Source organism: Onychomys torridus, chromosome 2 (genome assembly GCF_903995425.1).
Source record: "Onychomys torridus chromosome 2, mOncTor1.1, whole genome shotgun sequence".
In the NCBI taxonomy this organism is placed as follows: domain Eukaryota; kingdom Metazoa; phylum Chordata; class Mammalia; order Rodentia; family Cricetidae; genus Onychomys; species Onychomys torridus.
In genome coordinates this window covers 150,501,621-150,522,833 of record NC_050444.1, presented here as the reverse complement: position 1 = coordinate 150,522,833, position 21,213 = coordinate 150,501,621, and the positions used below count along the sequence as shown (strand labels likewise).

General features: G+C 46.8%; 1 protein-coding gene and 1 pseudogene across 4 annotated transcripts in view; one reads left to right on the top strand and one right to left on the bottom strand.

The window, feature by feature from the left end:
- Zbtb40 (zinc finger and BTB domain containing 40) overlaps positions 1–21,213 on the top strand; it is a 73,802-nt gene that overhangs the window by 39,601 nt on the left and 12,988 nt on the right. For all 4 annotated transcript variants that reach the window (XR_004944216.1, XM_036178074.1, XM_036178073.1 and 1 more), the window contains exons 4-14: positions 2,303–2,465; positions 3,022–3,164; positions 7,350–7,542; positions 9,203–9,339; positions 10,783–10,984; positions 11,500–11,633; positions 13,803–13,971; positions 14,284–14,745; positions 15,352–15,558; positions 18,152–18,316; positions 19,946–20,160. Coding sequence is in view for 3 of the 4 variants with exons in the window: in XM_036178074.1 (XP_036033967.1) it covers positions 2,303–2,465; positions 3,022–3,164; positions 7,350–7,542; positions 9,203–9,339; positions 10,783–10,984; positions 11,500–11,633; positions 13,803–13,971; positions 14,284–14,745; positions 15,352–15,558; positions 18,152–18,316; positions 19,946–20,160 (2,190 nt within the window). In the remaining variant the exon portion in view is untranslated. The remainder of the gene's footprint in view (positions 1–2,302; positions 2,466–3,021; positions 3,165–7,349; positions 7,543–9,202; positions 9,340–10,782; positions 10,985–11,499; positions 11,634–13,802; positions 13,972–14,283; positions 14,746–15,351; positions 15,559–18,151; positions 18,317–19,945; positions 20,161–21,213) is intronic.
- Positions 9,721–10,762, bottom strand: LOC118577391 (annotated as a pseudogene).

The window sequence follows — 21,213 nt, the reverse complement described above, 5'->3', positions numbered from 1 at the left end:
CTACTTCTTCCACTGTGCCATGCAGCAGCCTGGGACTAGCAGTACTGATCCCCACTGATTCTGCGGGTCAGGAGTTCGGGTGGAACCTGCCTGGTCCCTGATTTAAGTCTCACAAGGCTGCAGCTGGGTTGTCAGCCAGCTACTGCTGTCTCAGCTCAGCTCCCCAGGATCTTAGTGAGTTCCAGAAGGTGTGCTTTCATACTACACTCTGCTGCAGTTGGACCTGATCCTTCTTCTCAGGGATCTCTTCCTAGGGCAGTTCAGACATGGTGGCTTGCATCTCCCAGAACAAGGCAGAGAGGGGCAGCAGGTGAGCAGAGCAAGCCCATGCTTCCCCTGTCTCTTACATGCACACATGTGCTCATGGGCCAGACAGAAAAGCATAGTAACCTAACTCCCAAAGGCGTATCCCATGGCTTGTGCCGTAGGCTCTTCTTGAGAAGTAAGTCATGAGGTTCAGTCCAAGGGTGTAGATATCTGGAGGCAGAAGTCTTGGGAGCTGTTTTACATGTTGCTGACTCCAGAATCCCTACAGCTATCAGTGAAGGGTGTTCTAAAGAGGTGGTAGACCAACTAACCAAAAGCATGAGAAGTTGAATTAATTTGGCCAAAGGGGATTTAAGCATTTACCTGATGTCTTTATTTCTTGTTCATTGTTTTTACAGTAGACAATATCCTACCTAAGGTTAATGGAAATTATTTCTAAAATCTTTATGTAGATTTATTTTTAATGTGTGTGCACCTGTATAGATGCAGTTTGTGTTCAGGTGCCTGCAGAAACCAGAAGAGAAGGGTATCCCGATCCTCAGAACTGTAGTTACAGGTGGTTGTTAACATCCCAACATGGGTGCTGGAACCTGAACTCTGGTCCTCTGTAAGAGCAGCAAGTGCTCTTAGTCATGAAAGTGTAGACTATTAAACTAGGTTTTTGTCCACGTTTACTTTTGGAGGAGACCAAAACCATAAGAAACCCCTTTTAAAGGTTAATATAATAGTATACATGCAATTTGTATGAAGGGATTGTGTTTTGGTAACTTCAAGTTTTTCAAAATAAATTTTTGCTAAAATAGAAATATTGACTCTACCTTCCATTGGTCTTCCTCCCATTTACATAAGAGATGTCCTGTCAGATCAAAGAAAGGCATGTTAATTTTGTTTATTTTGCTACTGGGGTTGCTGATACTGTCCTGAGATCTGAAATATTCAAGGTTGTGGTCCTGAGACCTGGAGTCTAAGGCATATCTCGCAGAGCAGTGTGGCTCTGGATCAGAAGAGGCCTGGAGATTGGACTCTCTTTACAAGATTGTCAGGAAAAGAAACAAGGGTTGACAGGAGGCTGGGGGCAGCCAGGCTGTGTAACAATTCCCAGTCTCCTCAAAATAGTGTTTTAGATCCTGTTGTGGTTATGGATTTGGGAGAAAGCTGAAAGGGGCTGGCCATGAAGATGGGTTTTTAACCATAGTACTTCAGGACCACTGACGTCAGAAAACCAGGACACCAAGGTGGAATGATGCCTAATGCTATTGGAAGGTCAGCATGAGGCAAGAGACAGGACAGGCTGTGTGTGAGTATTGCTTCCAGAAGAAACTTTGACACTTTCCTATCTAAAGTAGAAGCAGCCATTACCATGGGGTAATTAATATGTGAATCATGTTCTCTGACAGCTGGCACCTATAAGACAACACATTGTTAGCCTTATTACAGAATATATCTAAAAGTAATAAGGCCCATGTCTTTCTAAATAGCCTATCATTCAGAATGTAAATGACTTAAAGTGTTCTTTTTTTCCTAACTCCCAAGATTTTAATTGCATTCTCAAATAGTAAAATGACAGTTCATTCAATTTGAAATTCAGATATCTTTGCCTGAGAAATATCCAGTGTCTCAAGATTCAGAAAGGTCTAATTAGGCAAGAAGTGCATTGCATTCGTTAGAAATATACTGCACACCTACTATGTGGCAGGCTGTGCTTCTTGCTGAGGCTGTGGAGTCCTGGGAGTATGATTGCTGCCTTCCAAAAGTCTCCAAGGAGAAAGTGGTAATGAAATAGTTACAGCATGTGTGTCCAGTACCAGGAGGACCAGCAGGGAGGAAGTGGGCCTGTGAGGTTCTGAAGGAAGGCTTAGAGGATGGGAGTGAGTACCCTGGCAGTTGAGCTGGTTGGGTTGCTATACCTACAAGCTGGTGCAGTGAGTGAAGGGCTGAGGGAGAGGTGTGAGGTCAAGTTGTCAGAGCCTTACACCACAGGTATAGTTCTTGTAGGTAATTAATCTCTCTTTCTTTCTGGGCACTTGGTTCACAGACCATAATGGGATGTCTCAAGGATGAAGGAGGAGGCTCAGCATTCCAGAGAATCCTGGATAAAGTGCACGATGGGAGCCTAGATGTGCAGGTGGTCTTGTCTCTGATGAGACTGTACCAGGAGTCCACGCCTGCAGAGAAGGTGTCTCAGCATCAGCCAGAAGGTAGGAGGGCATTCTGGCCACCTGGGTGACCCAGCTTTTAGAGTTCCAGCCAGTGATATGCATCATTGGTGGCTTTCATGTAGGTTCTTGTGCCATCCCAAAAGCTGCATGTTAAATATGTACAGGCTCCATGTGAGTCTCCATTTCAGCCCTAGTTATCTAGGCTGGCACCTCAACAAACTGAGGCTACTGTCACTATCCTCATGCCTTTCAAAAAGCCAAATGTCCAAAGCAGCGCCTCAAGTGACTGGTTCGCTGCCAGTACTTAAAGCTGAAGTTGCTCTCATTTGGGTTAGGTACAAAGCAGTGGCCTTGCCTACCAGAAGTTAACCTCTGGCTGCCTCTGAAGCTTTGTATTTCGACAGATAAATGAAACATTTTTCCTTTCATAGGGTTTAAACAGAATAATAAAGTATTTTCCTCTCCAAAAGTGATTCTGCATTCAGGTGCACCGAAGCACTTTACTATTCTGTTAGATCTCTCTCGACAGACCACGCTGTCATTTTCTTCAAATTGACTAGCTTCTCTTGTGTGTCTCTAATTCTTTCTCCCCCAGGGAGCGCAGGGGAGGGAAAGACCTTGTCTGTTCTGTTACTGGAACACAAAGAGGACCTGATCCAGTGTGTAACACAGCTCAGACCTATTGTGGAGTTCCTGGAAACAGCCAAGGAGGAATTCCTGCCTGTCTCTGAAAAAAGGGTAACTGTGTCAAGCCTCTGTCCCCTTCTGAACTTCTGCAGAGCGTGTTCCTGGCACCTTTGCTGCACGAGGTGCTTTCTGCCTTGTGATGTTTTGGTACCTTCTGCATAGTAATCACCTTGGCTGATTGGAGGGTCCTGTCGCATGCTCCTTTCCATTTCTTGCCATAGCTTTGCAGCACGTGGCCGCTGGGCAGGTGGATGGGTAGATGACACTGCTGCTGCTGCTGCTGCTGAGACTGACTTCACGGGATGCTACCTTTGTAGCAAGAGTTGAATGTGGTGGCACGTTTGTAATTGTGATGCTTTTCGTATTTACAGAAGTGATATGTGGTTAATATGTAGATACAGAAGAAAAAAATTGTAAAAAATTGAGAAGCTCCTGCTAGCAGCATGTGTTTCCCTTTGCCTCCTTGGAGTCCTGGATGAGGCAGTACAAACTCATGGCTCTTCTCTGCTACCACACATCTCTATCTGCACTAAGGGATGGGGGAGCATTATATCCTAATGGGCATCCCATGACATTCACTCTTTATTCTTGGGCATTTGTTGCCAATACTTTGTCTTATAAATGATGTTGCAGAGGACATCCTTGCAGGCAAAGCTCTGCAGACTTCTCGATATTATTTCCTTAGGGTAATTTTTAAATGGAATTTTAGAATAGAGTGTAAAAAGTCTTTGTGGACATTGTCAAATTGCCCTTCAGGAAGGTCATAGCAGTTTATTCTCCCAACAGCTAACTGCTAAAACCCTCATAAAACTGCTGGCATGACTTCTTAGGGCAACTAGATAACTGTATTTGTTGGTGTTATCGATTTCAACTTTGTGCTAAAAATACGTCTGTCTAGAAGGAAGGGTGGGGAGAGAGAACTTTCGTGGCATTACTTCTTAAAACTGAGAGAGTGACTTAGATGCTCAGGAGAAATGGTTTCTAAACATTGGTGTGATAGCACTGGATTCATAGTGTTCTGAGTCCTAGATTCCATCTGCCTGAGCCATCTTGGGTTGAATATCCAGGCAGACAGACAGTTTGGGAAAGCTTCTAATCTCAAAAATGTATTTTAGTAATTGATGTTTTAACGTTCTGTAAAATTCATAGACAGTGCTAATATGGTGGGAATGAGCTTGTGTTTTCCTCCTGAGGTTTCAGATCAGGTGTAATCTTAGGCACTCAGTTTCAGTAAGTTGCTTATTGCACCAGAAGCCTCTGATTCCCTGTTGAGAGATTTCATTCGAGGATTCCTCCCAGCTCTTTCCTGAGGAGCTAGGCTGAAAGTGGCCTTTGAGCTGTTCCATTATCTTGTAAAACAGCACTTAGAGGCGGAAGCAGCCCCAGCCCTAAGCTCTGCTGCAGGATAGACCACACTGTCATTTTCTTCTGTCACTTTCGGTTTACTTGATGAAAAAGGCTGGGCAGAACTTAAATTAGCTGCAAATCACAGCAACACTTCTTAAGCTGGGGTCATATAGCCGCAGCAGCTGCTCCTAGAAGACTCAGAAGCCCAGCTAAGCCGACTCCAGAGGTGAATGTTGAGGCCATGGCCACAGTGTCATGGCACCATGGGGAAGGAGCACAGGCCTTTCAGAACTTCTTTTATGAAATTATGCTTTTCATGCTTTATCTGTAAAAGCCTTGAGTGAGCTGTGAAAAATGAGAAACATTTCTTAATTCAGGGCATAAGCATAGCAATTACTATAGTTGCCTCTTGCTTGCTGCATATGGCCTGCTAAGCAATGTACTAAAGACTTCTGCTGTTCCTAAATTTTCCTTCTGAGCAGCTCTATAACCTCATGGACAGAGACCATCCTCCTAAGAACTGGAACTTGAGGAGGCTGAGACTCTGCTGAGCTTTCCTGGGCTCTGCAGGGCCTGAGCACACTGAGAGCATCCTTACCAGTGTGCAGATGGCTTGTGGCTAATGGCAGCATGCTTCTGAAGGAGCATGTGTGTCCTTAGCGGTCACACCAGGCTCTGTAAGCAGCAGCCTCATCTCACAGGATCCTCAGAAGGACAGTGCAGGAGTTGGTACAGTTATCTTCATTTGCAGGTGGGGAAAATGACTTTCCAAGAATCCTGTAACTTGCCCAAAGTCACACAGCATGAACAGCTAGAATTGGGGTACGAACTGGGTCGGTCTGGCCATAGAGCCATCCCTGAGCTGCTTCATTGGCATCAGAAGGCGGCTTAAGAGTGAAGGGTTGGTGCTGACATCACTACAGGTTTTTAGATACAGGCTCTTAAATTTTAAATTATGATTTACTTAGTCGATATCTACCACATATTAGACTTTATCCAAAGAAAAATGACTAACAGGGAATATGACACCTTGATTATCATTCATATATATATATTTTTTTCCTTTCATATGTAGAAAGCCAATTTGGTTTTAAAGCTCAATTTGTTATTTTATAACAGAGCTAATTTGATAATGGCAGCTGCTGGCATGCTTCTGTGACTAATCTGCTTGACTGTCTCCTGAGAGCAGACATTTCCCAGAGGAAGGCTCACAGCTCAGTTGCTGTGGATCCATAGACCAAATACATTGAAATAATCTGCTCTCTTAATTCTGTAAGAGCCATACTATGCATATTGCACTGTGGTCCATTAAGAAATAGTTCTATGCCAGGGTGTGGTGGTGCATACTTTTAATCCAACACTTGGGAGACAGAGTCAGGTAGATCTCTGTGGGTTTGAGGCCAGCCTGGTCTACAAGTTCTAGGACAGCCAGGATTGTTACACAGAGAAACACTTGTAGTGATATATTGTATACCCTAAAAAATTGCTCGAGGTAAGAACTAGTGGCTGGCGGTTCTGCTTCTCTGATCCTCAGGCAAGTTTATTAGGGCACACAATATATCACTACAAACCCTGTCTCCAAAGAAAAGAAATAGTTCTGTGGTAGTAGGAAAATGTCTGTCATATGTTTAATTGTTCAGCGTATTTTCTAGAGCCTTGTGACCCTTTTGTTCAGAAAACCCATTGACAAACCAAGAAAGATCAAGAGAAATTGACTGTTGAGTTGTGAGTGGAACTGAAATGTGTGGCCATTGAGAGGCTGGGGAGATGGGTTGGTGGGTAAGACAGCTGCATGAGCGTGAGAACCTGAGTGTGGATCCCAGCACCCGTGTACTAAATGGGCAGAGTCACTATGTGTGCCCGTAGCTCCAGTGCTGGGGGTAGGGCAGAGAGGATCACTGGGGCTGGCACGCCAAGATCTGAGTTCAGTGAAAGACCCTAGTCTCAAGGGAATAAGGTAGAAGTTGATAGAACAGGACACCCAGGTCTTCCTCTGGCCTTTGCATGTACCGAGCATAGGAGTGTGTGTGTGTGTGTGTGTGTGTGTGTGTGTGTGTGTGTGTGTGTGTGTGTGTGTCACAGCATAGGAGTACAGGCTTGTATACACACAAACCCACAAAGCCTAGGGGCACACACTGTAACCTTGATGCTCAGGAGATTGAAGCAGGAGAATTTCCCTGAGTTTGAGGCCAAACTGCTGCAGAGTGAGTACTGGGACAGACAGGACAGCCATAGTAAGATCTGGTCTCTACAAACAAAAGATTTTACAAGAAAATAATCTGAAAGAACACTTTATTGTTTTGTAACCAGAGACTAAAGCTTTTTAGTATTCAAATAAAGTAGAAGTATATAAACAGAATTGAATGTGGGACAAAGATAGTGTTAGGTGTTTAACAGTGTTGAGGCTGTCCTGTTTCTCAGTCTTGGTGTCTCAAGCAGACAAGATCCAAAGAGCTGGTCAGATGTGCACTACTTCCTGGACTATACCAGCCAGGTGTGAAGGGCTTTCAGCTGGCTGTGCTGGTGCACACTTGTACTTCTAGCACTTGAGAGGCTGAAACAGGAGGATTGCCATGAGTTCAAGGCAAGCCTGGGCGATATAACAAGGACTAGGCCAGTCCTGTTTCTAAAAATGCTTTTCAGACAGTGCAAGCTGTTGGAAGCAAAGGACTTACTGCTGGGGAAGAGTTTCATAGAGCTATTTGTTTGGAGAATGTTTGAGATTTTAAAAAAAAGAAAAAAAAGGGGACTATGACAAAAAGTAGTGCTGGAGACCATCTGGGGGACTTGGAGATGGCATCCGGTAAGGCTCTCTTGCTGGCTTTCTGGCAGTGTTCTGTCCGTTTTGAATTGCAGTAACAGTGTCTGCCTGATTGCATGTGCCTGCAGGTGATTCTGAACTGCTGTGAGGGCAGAACACCCAAGGAGACAATAGAGAATTTGTTGCACAGAATGGCTGAAGAGAAGACCCTGCCTGCGGAGAGCCTGGTAAAACTCCTCCAGGCTGTGAGGACAGCATTCCCAAACCTGGGCCTCCTGCTGGAGAATTTGCAGAAAGTAGCGGAGTCACCTGGTACTGCAGGTACTAGTTAATTGTTCAGTCTCTGGACAGGAGCTGCTTGTACAGAAAATCACAGTTTAAAGCTCCCTTCTGGCCCCATGCTGGGAAGAGGAGCTGTGTTAAGGAATGGCGTTTCATTGCAAAGCAAGCTCTCTGTCAGATCAGTTGGAATCTGAGGAATCTTCTTCATTTAGCTCCCTCCTAGGGTCTCTGTGGTTCATGCTTATTAATGGACCCTCCTCCCACAGGGCTAGCCAGGGTCACCTGTGAAACAGAACGGAGGAGAGAGGGGCCCAAAAGGCTGTGCATTCCAGCACACTGTGTGGGTGAATGTGAGTGGCTAATTCAAATCCTGATTGCCCCCTTCCCAGCTGTGCGCTTCAATCCCCAGGTAGCCCCCTTGGTGTCCCTCAGCTTGGGGGAGGGAGCCTGTTTCTGTTCTTAGCCCAGCTGGAACTACTTTGCCCCATCCCAGAGCATATAGGACCAAGATGGCTTTCTGGGAAACAGGAGGGCTTTTCTCCAGCTTATAATGATTTATTTATACATATACACAAAGTGGGACAGTTCCCACAAATGAAGGAAATCAGCTGTTGCTTTACCCACCCACCCCAGTCCTTTACTGTTGACACTGAGATGTATGCTCATGTTTATAGATTACCTTACCTTTTAGTGGTATGATTGCCCACTTAACAATAGCAAAACAGTCTCTTACATTTCTAAAAACTCCAATCTCTTTTGAAGGGTGTATACTTTTCTATCACACAGATGTGCATGGTATGTTACACATGCCCTGATTTGGGCAGATGTTGTATAATGGGAAGCCTGGAAGTCATGGTGCCATTTTGTGGCTGTTTGACCTTAAGCATGCAGCTTCGCTGTATGAACCTCACAGTCCTTGGAGTGGGTGTAAGAACCGTACCCGTCACATTCATTTTTGTGGCTCTTGTGAAATGACAGCAGTAAGCATTTAGTAAAGTGCCTGGCGCATAGTAGGCTCTCGGCACATATTAGATACTGGCTTCACAGGCAGTGTCATCACCACAGCTCTGCCATGGCAATGGTTCTTGGCCTTTAGGGTTGGTGGTGGTGGTGGTTTTTTTGTTTGTTTGGTTTTTGGTTTTATTTTTCTGGCTTAGTTTCCAGAAGTGGATTTACTGGGTCAAAGAGGAAAATAAAAACGTAGCTATTTATAAAGTAAGGGATTTAGTTTTGTGTGGATTTCCTCTATGTTCTTTACCTTTAAGGAAATATGACTTAAGAAGTAGCTAACAGATGGGCTCAGAGGGCATCTGAACAGAATGGCACTCCTCTTCCTGGGCACAGCCTGGACTGGTGGCTGGTGGTATTTGGGATCACCATATGGATCCCTTACCCTGGGCATTGTGAGGACGACCCCCTGAATCTGTAGTCAGAGCCTCTTGCAAGTGCGGCCTCCTCATTACCCACCTGCTGAGCATTCCTGGCTTCTCCCTGGCACTAGTCTGTCTCAACAGCCCTGAAGCCCAGGTGGTTCTGTGTAGACCAGAGGAGACCTGAATGCTGTGTGTGCAGCCGGGGGCTAGCCGCAGGCCTCTGGGCCTCTGTGCTGCGGCACACACAGCTCTCATGCCGCTGCTCTCCCTCTCTTGTCTGTGGCTGCTTTTGAGCATCAGGCCTCACTGTTGTGCTCTCCTTCCAGCCCTCCCTAGCCCCGAGGACTACGGTGCTGAGCTGTTGAGAAAGTACCACGAAAACCTGTCCGAGGTTCTCACAGACAACCAGGTGCTGCTGAAGATGATCTCACATGTGAAGAGCTTAGCCCCTGGAGACAGAGAGGTGAGTGGGAGGGAGGGAGGGAGGGAGGGAGGGAGGGAGGGAGGGAGGGAGGGAAATATGGCTATGTATACACACATTTACATTTTCTATAAATACATATGCACCACTATCTTGAGAAATGCCAAGAAGGAGAACTAGAAGGTGACTTGCTTTCTAAGGGTAAGTGCCAAATAGAAGAGTTGCAGTTTTTTTCTTTTTCCTTTTTTTTTCTTTTAAAAGATCATATCTACTTTGCTACAAGTCAGTTTTACTTAAATCATTACTGTCCAACAAAAACACTGTGAGCCATTCATGATCTGCTGAATTTTAGTGTATGAATTAAATTATGGTACACATTAAAAGCCATGAGTCATTTGTTTTATAATAAATAAGGCAGTGGAATTACTCATTAGTAGTCTTCTTAAGCTAAGCAATTAGGTCTGCTCTTTCTCCCTTCGTCTTAATTCCAGGGAAGATCATTTTTGTTCCAGGGATGTACTTTTGGGGATTACCAAATACTCCATCAGGGTGCCCTCTCCCTAGGGAATCCTTTTGTTCTTGGCATCCGTGTCCGACCATCCAACGGCCACACCTGTCTTCCTCCCAAACAGACATGGAGATTTGGTCCAGTCTTATTCTTGTCTCCCATTTCCACAGTGTGACACTGGGCATACTTCTGAACAAAAATCTCCTTGCCTTTCTCAACATCAACCACCTTTAATTCACTCCCAGGTGATCAACACCACAATTACTATGGCCCGAAGATGGACATCCTTCTCTCTCACAGTTTCTTTTTTTTTAAGTTTTGTTTATTTGGTTTGTAGAGTGGACAGCTTTCAGGGGTCAGTTCTCTCCTATCGGTGAGTTCTAGGAATCAAACTGAGCTCATTAGTTAGACTTGGTGGCCAGGGGCATTACTCCCTCGGCCATCTCACTGGCCTAAAGAGTTGTATTTGTATACTTTGCATTGCATAGTTCTGTAGTAATAAAGAAAAGCATTCATGAAAGAGAATGAAGAACTTTGTCATAAATAAGAACTCTGTCAGTAGCCAGGTTTGGTAGTGTGCACCTATAATCCCATTGTCAAGGAGAAGAGGATTATGAGTTAAAGGCCAGCCTGGGATGCACACACACACACACACACACACACAGAGAGAGAGAGAGAGAGAGAGAGAGAGAGAGAGAGAGAGAGAGAGAGAGAGAGAGAGCGCACGAGCACAAGAGAGCGCATCATATATGTTAAATGAGCTTTCTATACTACTGGGCTGTGTCCCTAACTCCATACCCCACCCCCTATCTACAGAGTAAATTTGATTATAAAAGCCTCCCAGGTTGAAAGAGGTGAATGTTGCAAAGACCTCCCCTCCCAGAACACATTCACCTGAACCCAGTACCAAGACTTGACTGTTCTGCCATCAGCCGAGGACCAGTCTCTCACACTCATGGTTGTGTTGCGTCTTGAAGGTTATGGAGACACTCGTGAAACAGGACTCTGGCTCAGGGGGCTTTAGTTCCCTGATGTCAGCAGCTCTGGAAAGGCAGACTCTCTCTGCAACAGCCATTTGGCAGCTGCTGCTCGTGGCTCAAGAGACCCAGACTTGCCCACTGAACCTGCTCTTGGAAGAAGTAGGAAAGGAGCCTGGCGCTGGGGCTTTCTTCCGGGCAGGTGAGTTGTCTGCCCTCTGCCACGGTGTTGCCCCAACAAAGACAACTGTTGGCCCCCGGGAAACAAGAGGGCTCCCTTACAGTTGCTATCTGTGTCCCTCCCCTCAGGAGCAGTGGCATGTAAGTTCCCGTGTTCTCCTAACAGTGGGGTGACCATAGGTGACCAAAGTGCTTTGTGTGTGAGGAAAGCAAGAAGAAAGGAGTTTGAGTGTGTTCAGAAGAGTGGTGTTTGAGGAGCTAGCTAGAGAGTCCTGAGTCGAACATGGCACAGCACGCACATGCAGTACACAAAGGCTTGTGTCAAGGGAAAGACAAGGAAACTGTTGGAGGAGGTGGGTGCTGACAAGCCCTTACTCATCATTACGCTCTGACCACAGTGGTTGGCTGTTCTCCTCACTCCTAGCCCAAATGAAGCGACAGATGCCATGGGCTGTCTTGGTGAAGAGTGGAGTTGAGAGGTGAGGGAGGAAATGATGCCCATGGTTTGGCTGAGTGTCTGGTCTCCCTTTCTTTCAGTGACTGCCCCAGAGAGCACTGTGTTGGAAACAGTCCTGAGGCATAGCAGGCTGGTCACAGAGGCCATCCAGCAGATGATGGAGCTCAAGCACTTCTCTTCAGAGGATGAGCATCTGGCTGAGATTGTGAAAGAGGTGGGGAGTGGAGGAGTGGGTAAAGGATTGTGACTGTCAAATTCTGTAGAACTTGCAGGGTCGATGCCTGGAGCCATCTGCATTCTCTGCAGTATACCTACTGCATACCTGCTGCTCCACCAGCTCTTCAGAACACTGTACCAGGCTTTCCTCTTGGGGCCATCAACCAGCTCCCAAATCATGACTGGAGACTTATTTTTAGTTATGAGTGCTCGGCCTAGCTTATGCTCAGTGCTAGCTAGCTCTTTTATCTTAAATTAAGCTGTTTCTCTCTATCTACCTTTGCCTCAGGGCCTTTCACCTTCTTTCCTTATGTGTCTGCTGGCCCCAGGCGTCTCCCTTCTTTCTCTCTTGTTCTCTTCTTCTTCCTCCTCCTCCTTCTTTTTGAGCCTAGATTTCTTCTCTCCTGCCTAGCTATTGGCTGTTGAGCTTTTTATTAGACCAACCAGGTACTTTAGGCAGGTAAGGTGAAATAAATGCAACAGATCTTTACATAACTAAACAAATGCAGCATAAACAAATGTAACACACCTTCACACAGTTAAAGTAATATTCCACAGCATAAACAAATATAACACATCTTTGCCTAGTTGAAATAATATTCCACAACAGAACACCTTTGCTCTTTAGCTTTCCAGCCCTAAGTGGCAAGTGATGTCATCTGCCTTTACAGAAGAGTTCAGGCTTGCACAGTTGTTTCCAGTCTTGGAAACTGGTGAGTAAGTGGTTTGTGTTTCCGGTCTAGGACACTGGCGAGTAAGCGTGAAGCCAGAATTTGAATGAAGCCAGTAATACAACCCCAGCGAACACGTCTTCCAACTGCCTTAGCTTAGAATAGCTGGAGAAATGGTGACTCTTTCTCTACCATGTTCTCAGAAGCAGCTGGTCTCAGATGAAGGAAGTTGGTCTTATTGCATGTTTTCTTATGGCTTCTTGAAAGAGCCAAGATAAACATAGATAGAACAAAGCTTTACCCATATGGGTCGGCAAATAGTGCCAGCTCATTTTTGGTGAAGCATCTCACAATGTGACCAGCATCCCAGAATCTAGGTGGGGGCTGAGGAGGATTCAGATATCCAGACTTGTCTATGTACATCTCCAATAGGGGAAGATAATAAAGGAACATAAAATTAAACCACAGATGTACCTGGAGTGTCCTTTTGATCCACATAGACAGGAGGGCAGGTTTCTAACCATCCCCACTGGTGACAGCCCCGCCTCAGTCTGCCTCTCAGACGGGAAGAAGGCGGCACACGCTCCTGCAGAGCTCCAGAGGCAAGGCTCATCTGCCCGTCTCTCCCCAGAGTGCTGTGCACTTCAGAGCTGGGGCCTCTGCCGTTGATCGCTTTAGCCTCACTAATTAGTCTCCTGCCTGCCTCCAGGGGCATCAGGGTTATTTAGATAGACCTAAAAAGAGCAGGAATAAAATACTTTCCGAAATGAAAGTTCCATGTGGCCATCTGTGGATGGTCTCACTTTATTTTCTCAGTGTGCTGACTCTCTGCCCACAGCTTTAACATTCTGAAAGAGGACAGCTTTGAAATCATATTCCTGGCCTCTTTAAAGCTCCTATTTGAACCTGCTTTAAAACGCTGAGTTTCTTATGAAAGAAAATGATGTTTAAAAGGGTACATCTAAGTGTCTAAAAATATGAAGCCACTCTCTATGCAGAATTACTTCTAGATGTGGAGACAATTATATATTATGAAAAATTATCCTGATCTCTACAGAAGCAGCCACTGCCAAATGCTATAGACACACACACACACACACACACACACACACACACACACACACACACGCTTCCTATGCTCACTTCTAGAATCCTATACCCTGCCCCTCCAGGCTTCCCATGCTCAGATCTAGAAAGGCTTCTTGAGAGGTGCTAAGAAGATAGTCCTGCAAGAAACACCAGTGCCCCATTTGTTCCTCAGTTTGCACGTCTGTCTTGATATGTGCTTCCCTGGTTTGCACTTTGCTAATTTTCTTGTCCTTTGAAAAACAGGGCTCTTCATGTGTCTCAAGGAGAAACATAAACTACCTAGAGAGCTCCGTGTCTTCTATAATTCATATCACATCACCCACTCCCACCACCTCCCGACCCCCTGGTGTTGAAGAACATGGAGAAACTCTGATGTTAACGAAGCTCTGTCTCTGGTTTTCATTTAGATGCTGAGCATATCCTCTGAGACAGTGAGTCCTGAAGAGGCCCTGGGAGCAGTGCTGAGCAAGGGCATGGAGCAATCTGTCTCGGCCACTGCAATCTGTCGCCTCCTGTGTAGTGTCCACAAGTCTTTCCCTGGCCTGCAACCCCTCATGCAGGAATTGGCACATGTTGGTGAGGAACAGGGGTTGGGGACTGCTAGACCCCAGGGCACTTTCTATATCGAGTAGAAGACACAGTGGTTGATGTAAGAGGTTGTTGTGTCTCAAGATATTTACTCCTTTTATGTGCGCTTGGTACCTAACAGCCAGGAGCGCAGGTGTGATATGATGCTATTTGTGTTTAGTGGGAAGTAAAGATGACAGCAATATTACTTCTGAGTTTCCTGAGCATCCACATAATCCAGTCTCCTCTAAGAGTATGTTAGAAAAGTTGCAAAGCATAATAGAAGCTGAGCCCTTGAGCCACAAGTGTTCTCCTGTGCAGGGTTTCTTACCAAGGAAAATGGAGAGGAGAGGTTCACGGTGAGTGATAGGTTTCACTCTGGAGCCAAGGACAAAGAGGAGAAAACAGCCAACACAGCCAGAGAAGACTGCCAGCCGATGGAACAAAAGGATCAGGGGAAACCTGAGTCCGTGCCAGAGCAACAGGAGAGAGACACTTCTGCCTCCCCGGACTCTGCCAAGAAGAGCTTCATCTGCAAAGCCTGTGACAAGAGCTTCCATTTCTACTGTCGTCTGAAGGTGCACATGAAGCGCTGCCGGGTGGCCAAGAGCAAACAGGTGCAGTGTAAGGACAGCAGTGAGACCAAGGACTCAGAGAAGGGGCTGGAGAAGCACCAGCTGGAGACCCACGGCACGGGGGGAGAGCCTGACGCCCCCAAGAAGAAGAAGAAGCGGCTGCCTGTGGCTTGTGACCTCTGCGGAAGAGAGTTTGCTCATGCCTCAGGTATGTCAGAAGGCAGGCGTGGAGGACAGTGGCTGCAGGTGTTGTAGCTTGGGTTCCGGCCTGGCCCCATGTGTGAGCCATGAGTGAGTGGGTGGCTTCAGCTCTAGGGCAGGTTCATAGAAGCACGGTGGTATTCTGAGAAGAACATAAGCACTGGGGGCGGCCCCCAGAGCATTGCTCTCCCAGCTCTTAGGGAGGTCCCTCACCCCACTCTTCTGCACTGTGAGGAAGTTTAAAGACAGAAGAACTAAACACCACACACTGGTGACTGTAATGTAGCCCGATGATTGACATCTGGTTTGTTGGTACCCACATCCCATTTACTTATTGATAAGAAACTTACTGAATCATTTTCCCTTGCCCATCATGTCTGGTAAACCTAATGAAAGTGAGATGGGGAAGGTCAGCTAAAGCTCTATGTCAGATTCAGTCAGGAGTGGGATGAAGATGACTGGGAACTGGGGGTGGACGAGTGGGCACCCAGAGGCATGGCAGGCAGCGCTGAGGCAGGGTGGCCTGGCGAGCGCAGCTTGTTTGGACATCCTCCCTCCTGCCGCATTTCTAACTGACTGACGGTGTTTCGTCTGGACCTGGTGCCCTACCTAGGCATGCAGTACCACAAGCTGACCGAGCACTTCGATGAGAAACCTTTCTCCTGTGAAGAATGCGGGGCAAAGTTCGCAGCCAACTCCACCCTAAAGAACCACTTGCGCCTTCACACCGGGGACCGCCCGTTCATGTGCAAGCACTGCCTCATGACCTTCACACAGGCCTCAGCCCTGGCATACCACACCAAGAAGAAGCACTCAGAAGGTGAGGGCACTCTCCTTTGCCTGCAGAGTGCCACTGGAGGAGCTAAAATCCATTTGGCCTTAGGTAGGCACACTAGTCGGGGAAGTAAAGGCAGAAGTAGCCGTGTGTGCACAGGCAGCAGAAAACTTTCCAGGAGGGCTTCTGAAGAGTCGGCTAGAGCAGCGGCAGGACTTTGGTTGGTATTACACACAGCAGCGGGGAGTTGTTTGCACTTGCAATGGAGTCGAAGCAAGAGAAAGAGCTGATGGAGTGAGTACTTCTGTGACTGGGCCATGCTAAGTGCCAGGTGACTGGCCTGGAATCCTTGTGCCCTGGTACCTGCCGGCCTGAGGGCTGGGAGGGGTAGAGATGGGTGGAGCACTATCAGTGCATCACAAGGTAGCATCCCAGGATGGTGGAGGAGACTGTGGTGGGGACCAGTCCAGTGATGGGTCAGGGAAGGGCTCGGAGCTCCCAGGTGTGAGTAGCCATGCCTCTGTCCACTCAACACTGCAGTGGGAGTCTGCCAGGCCGACCCTGCCTCAGCCCCTGGCGCCACTCTGACAGCTGTTCTCCTCACCCTGTTCATCTGCTGCGCGCCTTAGTGTCCTTGCCAGGCCTCAGGCCCACTGGGCACTTCCTCCAGGATTGCTTCCCTTCAGAGGTCTCTGCTCCTCTTCCCTCCTCCAGGCACACCTTCTTGTGATGGTTCTTTGGCCTCCTAGTGGAAACTGCCCTCAGCCTGTTTGGTTTTTTTTCCACTTTTCTCTATATTCTTTCCATGTGACAGACATTGGCACCATAATTCATTCACTCTAGTGTCTCGTTAGAGCGCAGGTCTGTGATGACAGAGTTGCTAGTCTTTCAAGGGGGTCTTAAAACAGTGCATGGCAACCAAGAGCCCTCAGGGAACACTTGCTTGTCAGATGGTGGTGGCTCATGCCTTTAATCCCAGAAGCAGAGGTGGGTAGATCCCTAAGTTCAAGGATAGCCAGGGCTATTCAAACCCTGTCTTGAAAAACCAAACAAACAAAAAAGAAAGAAACACTTGCTGGTGAGTGGCTTTCTTGGGTGCTAGTCCAGACATAAATGATCTGTGCACATGCTTGCCCTGCTCTTGTGGCACTTACATTTCAATGGGCAAGATAAGAGCGAGTGTGTGATAGGGATGGAGAGGGTAGTTGTTGCTGTGGTGGAAACCGGGGCTGGGGCGCAGTGGGGAAGGACAGGGCTGGGTGTGCTCTTCATACCATCAGTGATGGCCTCAGAGAGATGGGCAGTCCAGCCAGAGGGACATCTGGAAGAAGCGCACACCTCTCCTGAGTGCAAGTGAGCTTCGGGTGGACCACAGAGAGCTGGAAGCAGAGTCCTGAGGGCCCTGTAAGAGGCTGTGTGCACAAAAGGCCTGTTTAGGGCAAAGACTTGCGGGTTCTCTCTCCTGTCCTCATGAATTACCAAAAGTAATAGCTTGAGATAACACATGTTACTACCACCAGGGAGTTAGAAGTTATTTTTAGAAGGGTCCTGAATGCTAAAATGAAGGTTTCATCTGGGATGGTTTCATCAGGAGACTCAGTTCCTGACCTGCGAATCTTCTAGACACTTCCTCGGCCAGAGGCCACATCACTCCAGCCTCTGCACCTATTGCAGGCCTCCTCTTTAGACTCTGTGTCCTCCTCCCTCTTATCTGGGATTCCCTAGGCCACCTGGATAGGATAGTGTAGTCTCTCATCTCAAGACGCATGACTCAGTCACAGAAGTGACTTTTAAGGTGTCAGTAACGGATTCTTGCTACAAGAAGCCACCAAAGAGTTTGGATCAGAGTGATGATAGCTGGGATTCATACTGTACATGTGTGTTTGCATGCATGTATGTAAATGTACAATATCTTACTCAAAGCCTGGTCAGTAAAAAAAAACCAAGAACAAGGCTATTGCTCTAGCTGACGTGGGGCCTAGCACTGGGCTTGCTGATCTGGAACCCTCCTCCCCAGCTGCTGTTTCCTGGCCTGAGAGGAGCTGGGGCCTGGTGCAGATGCCAGGTCTCCAGACTTGCTCCTCACCTGTTTCTAACTCTGGTTACATTCTTGTGCACATGGGAAGTTGAAGGAATTGAAGGCCATGTGCTGACTGAGTGGGTCTCTGGAAGGCTTTGTCCCCTCTGGATCTCTAGCTCATCTTTGTAGTAGTGGGAATCCATGCTAGATTTGGTTGTTATTTGCTTTGTTCTCTTGTGAGATGGGTCTCCCATAACCTAGGCTGTGTTTTGCAAGAACACACTGTTTTCTAAGATCTAACTCACATTTCTGGACAGCAGGACCTATCTCTGGCTGGAAGTGGAGTGGACTCTTCCTCTCTGTGGAAACCTGATAAACAAGCAGGTTCTCTTGGAGACAAGAGCTTTGTTCGCCGTCCAGTTGTGCTCACCCACTGTGTGATGGGTTATGTTTGTGAGGTGCATGCATTTGATGAGGTACCTCAGACTTACCCAGCATTGCCTGAGGTAATGTCACCTCCAGTGACATTTCTCTAGTGTATGCTTTAGAGTGGGCTCTGTTTGCAGAAGTGCCATCCGTGTTCAGTGTTTGTTCTCACAAGCTCATGTGCGTTTGCAGGGAAAATGTATGCATGCCAGTACTGTGATGCTGTGTTCGCCCAATCCATCGAGCTGTCCCGGCATGTGAGGACCCACACAGGGGACAAGCCGTATGTCTGCAGGGACTGTGGAAAGGGCTTCCGGCAAGCCAATGGCCTCTCCATCCACCTGCACACCTTTCACAGTACGTACTGCAATCGCAGTGTCAGGCACCACAGGCCATGCTTGGCCCTGAGGAGGCCTGTGACAGTGCTAACAGGACAATCCCTGTGCCAGAGCTGGGCCCCATTCTGGGCCCTAGCCTCCCAATGTTGTAAAACCCTCAGTCCCTCAGTCCTTCCTTAGCATATCTCTGTATGTGTCCTGCTTCTCTGTCCAGCCTGTCTCTTTAGCTCACCTCACAGTGTTTGGCTGGTAGAAGCAAATTATGTCGGAAGGAGAGAGTGTCTTCCCTGTCAGGCTCCCAGGACACTGCACTGGAACAATTCCATCAATTCATCCAGCTCCCATTTTCTACCCGCCCCTCTCCACATTCATCCTCTTTTCATCCCTGCTTTTTCTAAAGAAGCAAGCTTGGCTCTTTCTAAGTTAACGTTCACTGTGCTAGGCAGTACTACCATGTTCCCTCCAAACACAGTGCCACTGGCTTTCACTGAGTTATTTGGAGCTGCACCAGCTGGTTCTGAAGGCTGCTGTGGGCAGGGTTCCTATAAGCAAAGTCACTATATATACAGGTGGAGCTTATGGCTTGGACCTTTCTTGTGGGCAGAGGATTTCATTATCAAAATATTTTGCTTTCACTTGCTTTAAGAAAAGATTGATGTGGGTTAGGGATTTAGCTCAGTGGTAGAGCGCTTGCCTAGCAAGCACAAGGCCCTGGGTTCAATCCTCAGCTAAAAAAAAAAGAAAAGAAAAGATTGATGTTTTCTGTCATCTAGATGGCAGGGGTGTCCATCAGCAGTAGCTCCTTTTTTTGTTTGTTTTTTGTTTTTTTTTTGTGATAGGGTTTCTCTGTGTAGCTTTGGAGCCTGTCCTGGATCTCACTCTGTAGACCAGGCTGGCCTCAACTCACAGAGATCTGCCTGGCTCTGCCTCCCGAGTGCTGGGATTAAAGGCATGCACCACTACCGCCTGGCAGTAGTTTGTATTTTTGAGGTCCCACTGAGGAGTTGTCCTGTCTATGGATGTATAGGTGAGACCTCTTTCCAATTGATCCTTGAGCAAGGTTGACTTCTAAACCTTGATTTTCCTAATCTTAAAGTAAGACTCACACTAGACCCTCCAGGCTGTGAGGAAGCTAACATGCATAAAATTCCTGAACATACCTGCCCAGAGTTCACCAGGAGTCTGTGCAAAGGCTTTACAGTTGGGTCTCAAGTGGGGACCAAAAAAGTGTCCCCTTACTGCCACTGGCAGGAAACACAGTGACTCTCTAGAGGTGTGTTGGAAAGGTCTACCGGGAAGTGGAAGGCAGACCTGTCACTGCAGACAGGAGGAAAAAGGATGGCACTCCCTATAAAGTAGACCCACGATGGAGGGAGTTTGACATGTAAGCAGGAAGCAAGTGGTGGAGGTGGGCAGTTTGACACTGCACAGATGGTGAGTCCAAAGTCTTGGAGGAGTCCTGCCTCCTCGGGGAAAGGAAATAGAGCCAGACTGTTGCCACACTGACTTGGAGTCCTTGGACTCTGGCCCCACAGGAAGTCTGAACTCTTCCATCTTGCTGTATGAGGCAGTGGCATATTACTGACTGCTGCTTGTGCTGTTGTCTCCCTCTGCCCCTTTTTCCCATGGATGCCCTGCCTGGAAGCAGACATAGAAGATCCTTATGACTGCAAGAAATGCAAGATGAGCTTCCCCACACTGCAAGATCACCGGAAGCATATCCACGAGGTGCATTCCAAGGAGTACCACCCCTGCACAACATGTGGGAAGATCTTCAGCGCCCCTTCCATGCTGGAGCGGCACATGGTGACCCATGTTGGAGGGAAGCCCTTTAGCTGTGGGATCTGCAACAAGGCCTATCAGGTGACCCTGGCCACTAGGGTCATACCCTCATCCCTGCCTACTCCCCATCGGTGTTTGTTGCCTACATGTTGTCCGAGCTTGTCTCCAAGATGTGATTCTGAGAAAACTTGGTGGTGTACTGCATGAACACACACTTAGCATCCATGAGGCCCTGGGCTACACCCCGAGCAGACTAGTCAGATTTTTCTTTGGGCTGCCAGCTCGCAGATGACATAGAGACTTATTATTAATTATTAAAGCTTGGCCTTAGCTTAGGCTTTTTTCTAAATAGCTCTTATAATTTAATTAACCTCTTTCTATTAATCCACATTCTGTCATGTTGCTTGGTTACCTTCCTGTCTTACACGTCCTATTTGTTCCATTGGCATTTCCTGCGTGCCTCAGTTACCTCCTTCTACTTCTCTCTGCCAAGAAGTCCCACCTATACCTCCTGCCTAGCTATTGTCCAATCAGCTCTTTATTATACTAATCACAGCAATATATCTTCATACAGTGTACAAATATCCCACAACATTTCCTCCTTTTTGTCTAAACAGAAAGGAAAGGTTTTAACTCTAACATAGTAAAGCTATATACAATTAGAACAATTATCAGGTAAGAATTACATTCACAATGTCCAGTCCATTTGTATTTGGCATATTTGAAGAAAATACTCTATTATCTATCTATCTTATTTTGATGAATTTAAAGTTTTATACCTAAACCACTCTTTTACCATAACTTGCAATACCATCCTAAAACTATCTTTTTAGACCTCAAAATATTTTGTTAGATAAACAATTTAAGCTTTTATATTTCTCAACTTTATAAATGTTACATCTCTTATGTAAGTTTCTTTTTTGAATTTGGTAACAAGGAAAACTGTAACTATAACTATATTGTCTTTAACTCCATTAGAGACCTGAGAAGGATATAATATTACCCGAGTAAATGGGAAATATAGAGCAAACAACTTCCAAAACTATAGAAATGACAGAGACAGCTGGCTGCCTGGACAGTCACTCAAGTTTCCTCTACAACATTGGGGCATCCATCTTTGGCCAACAGACCTAG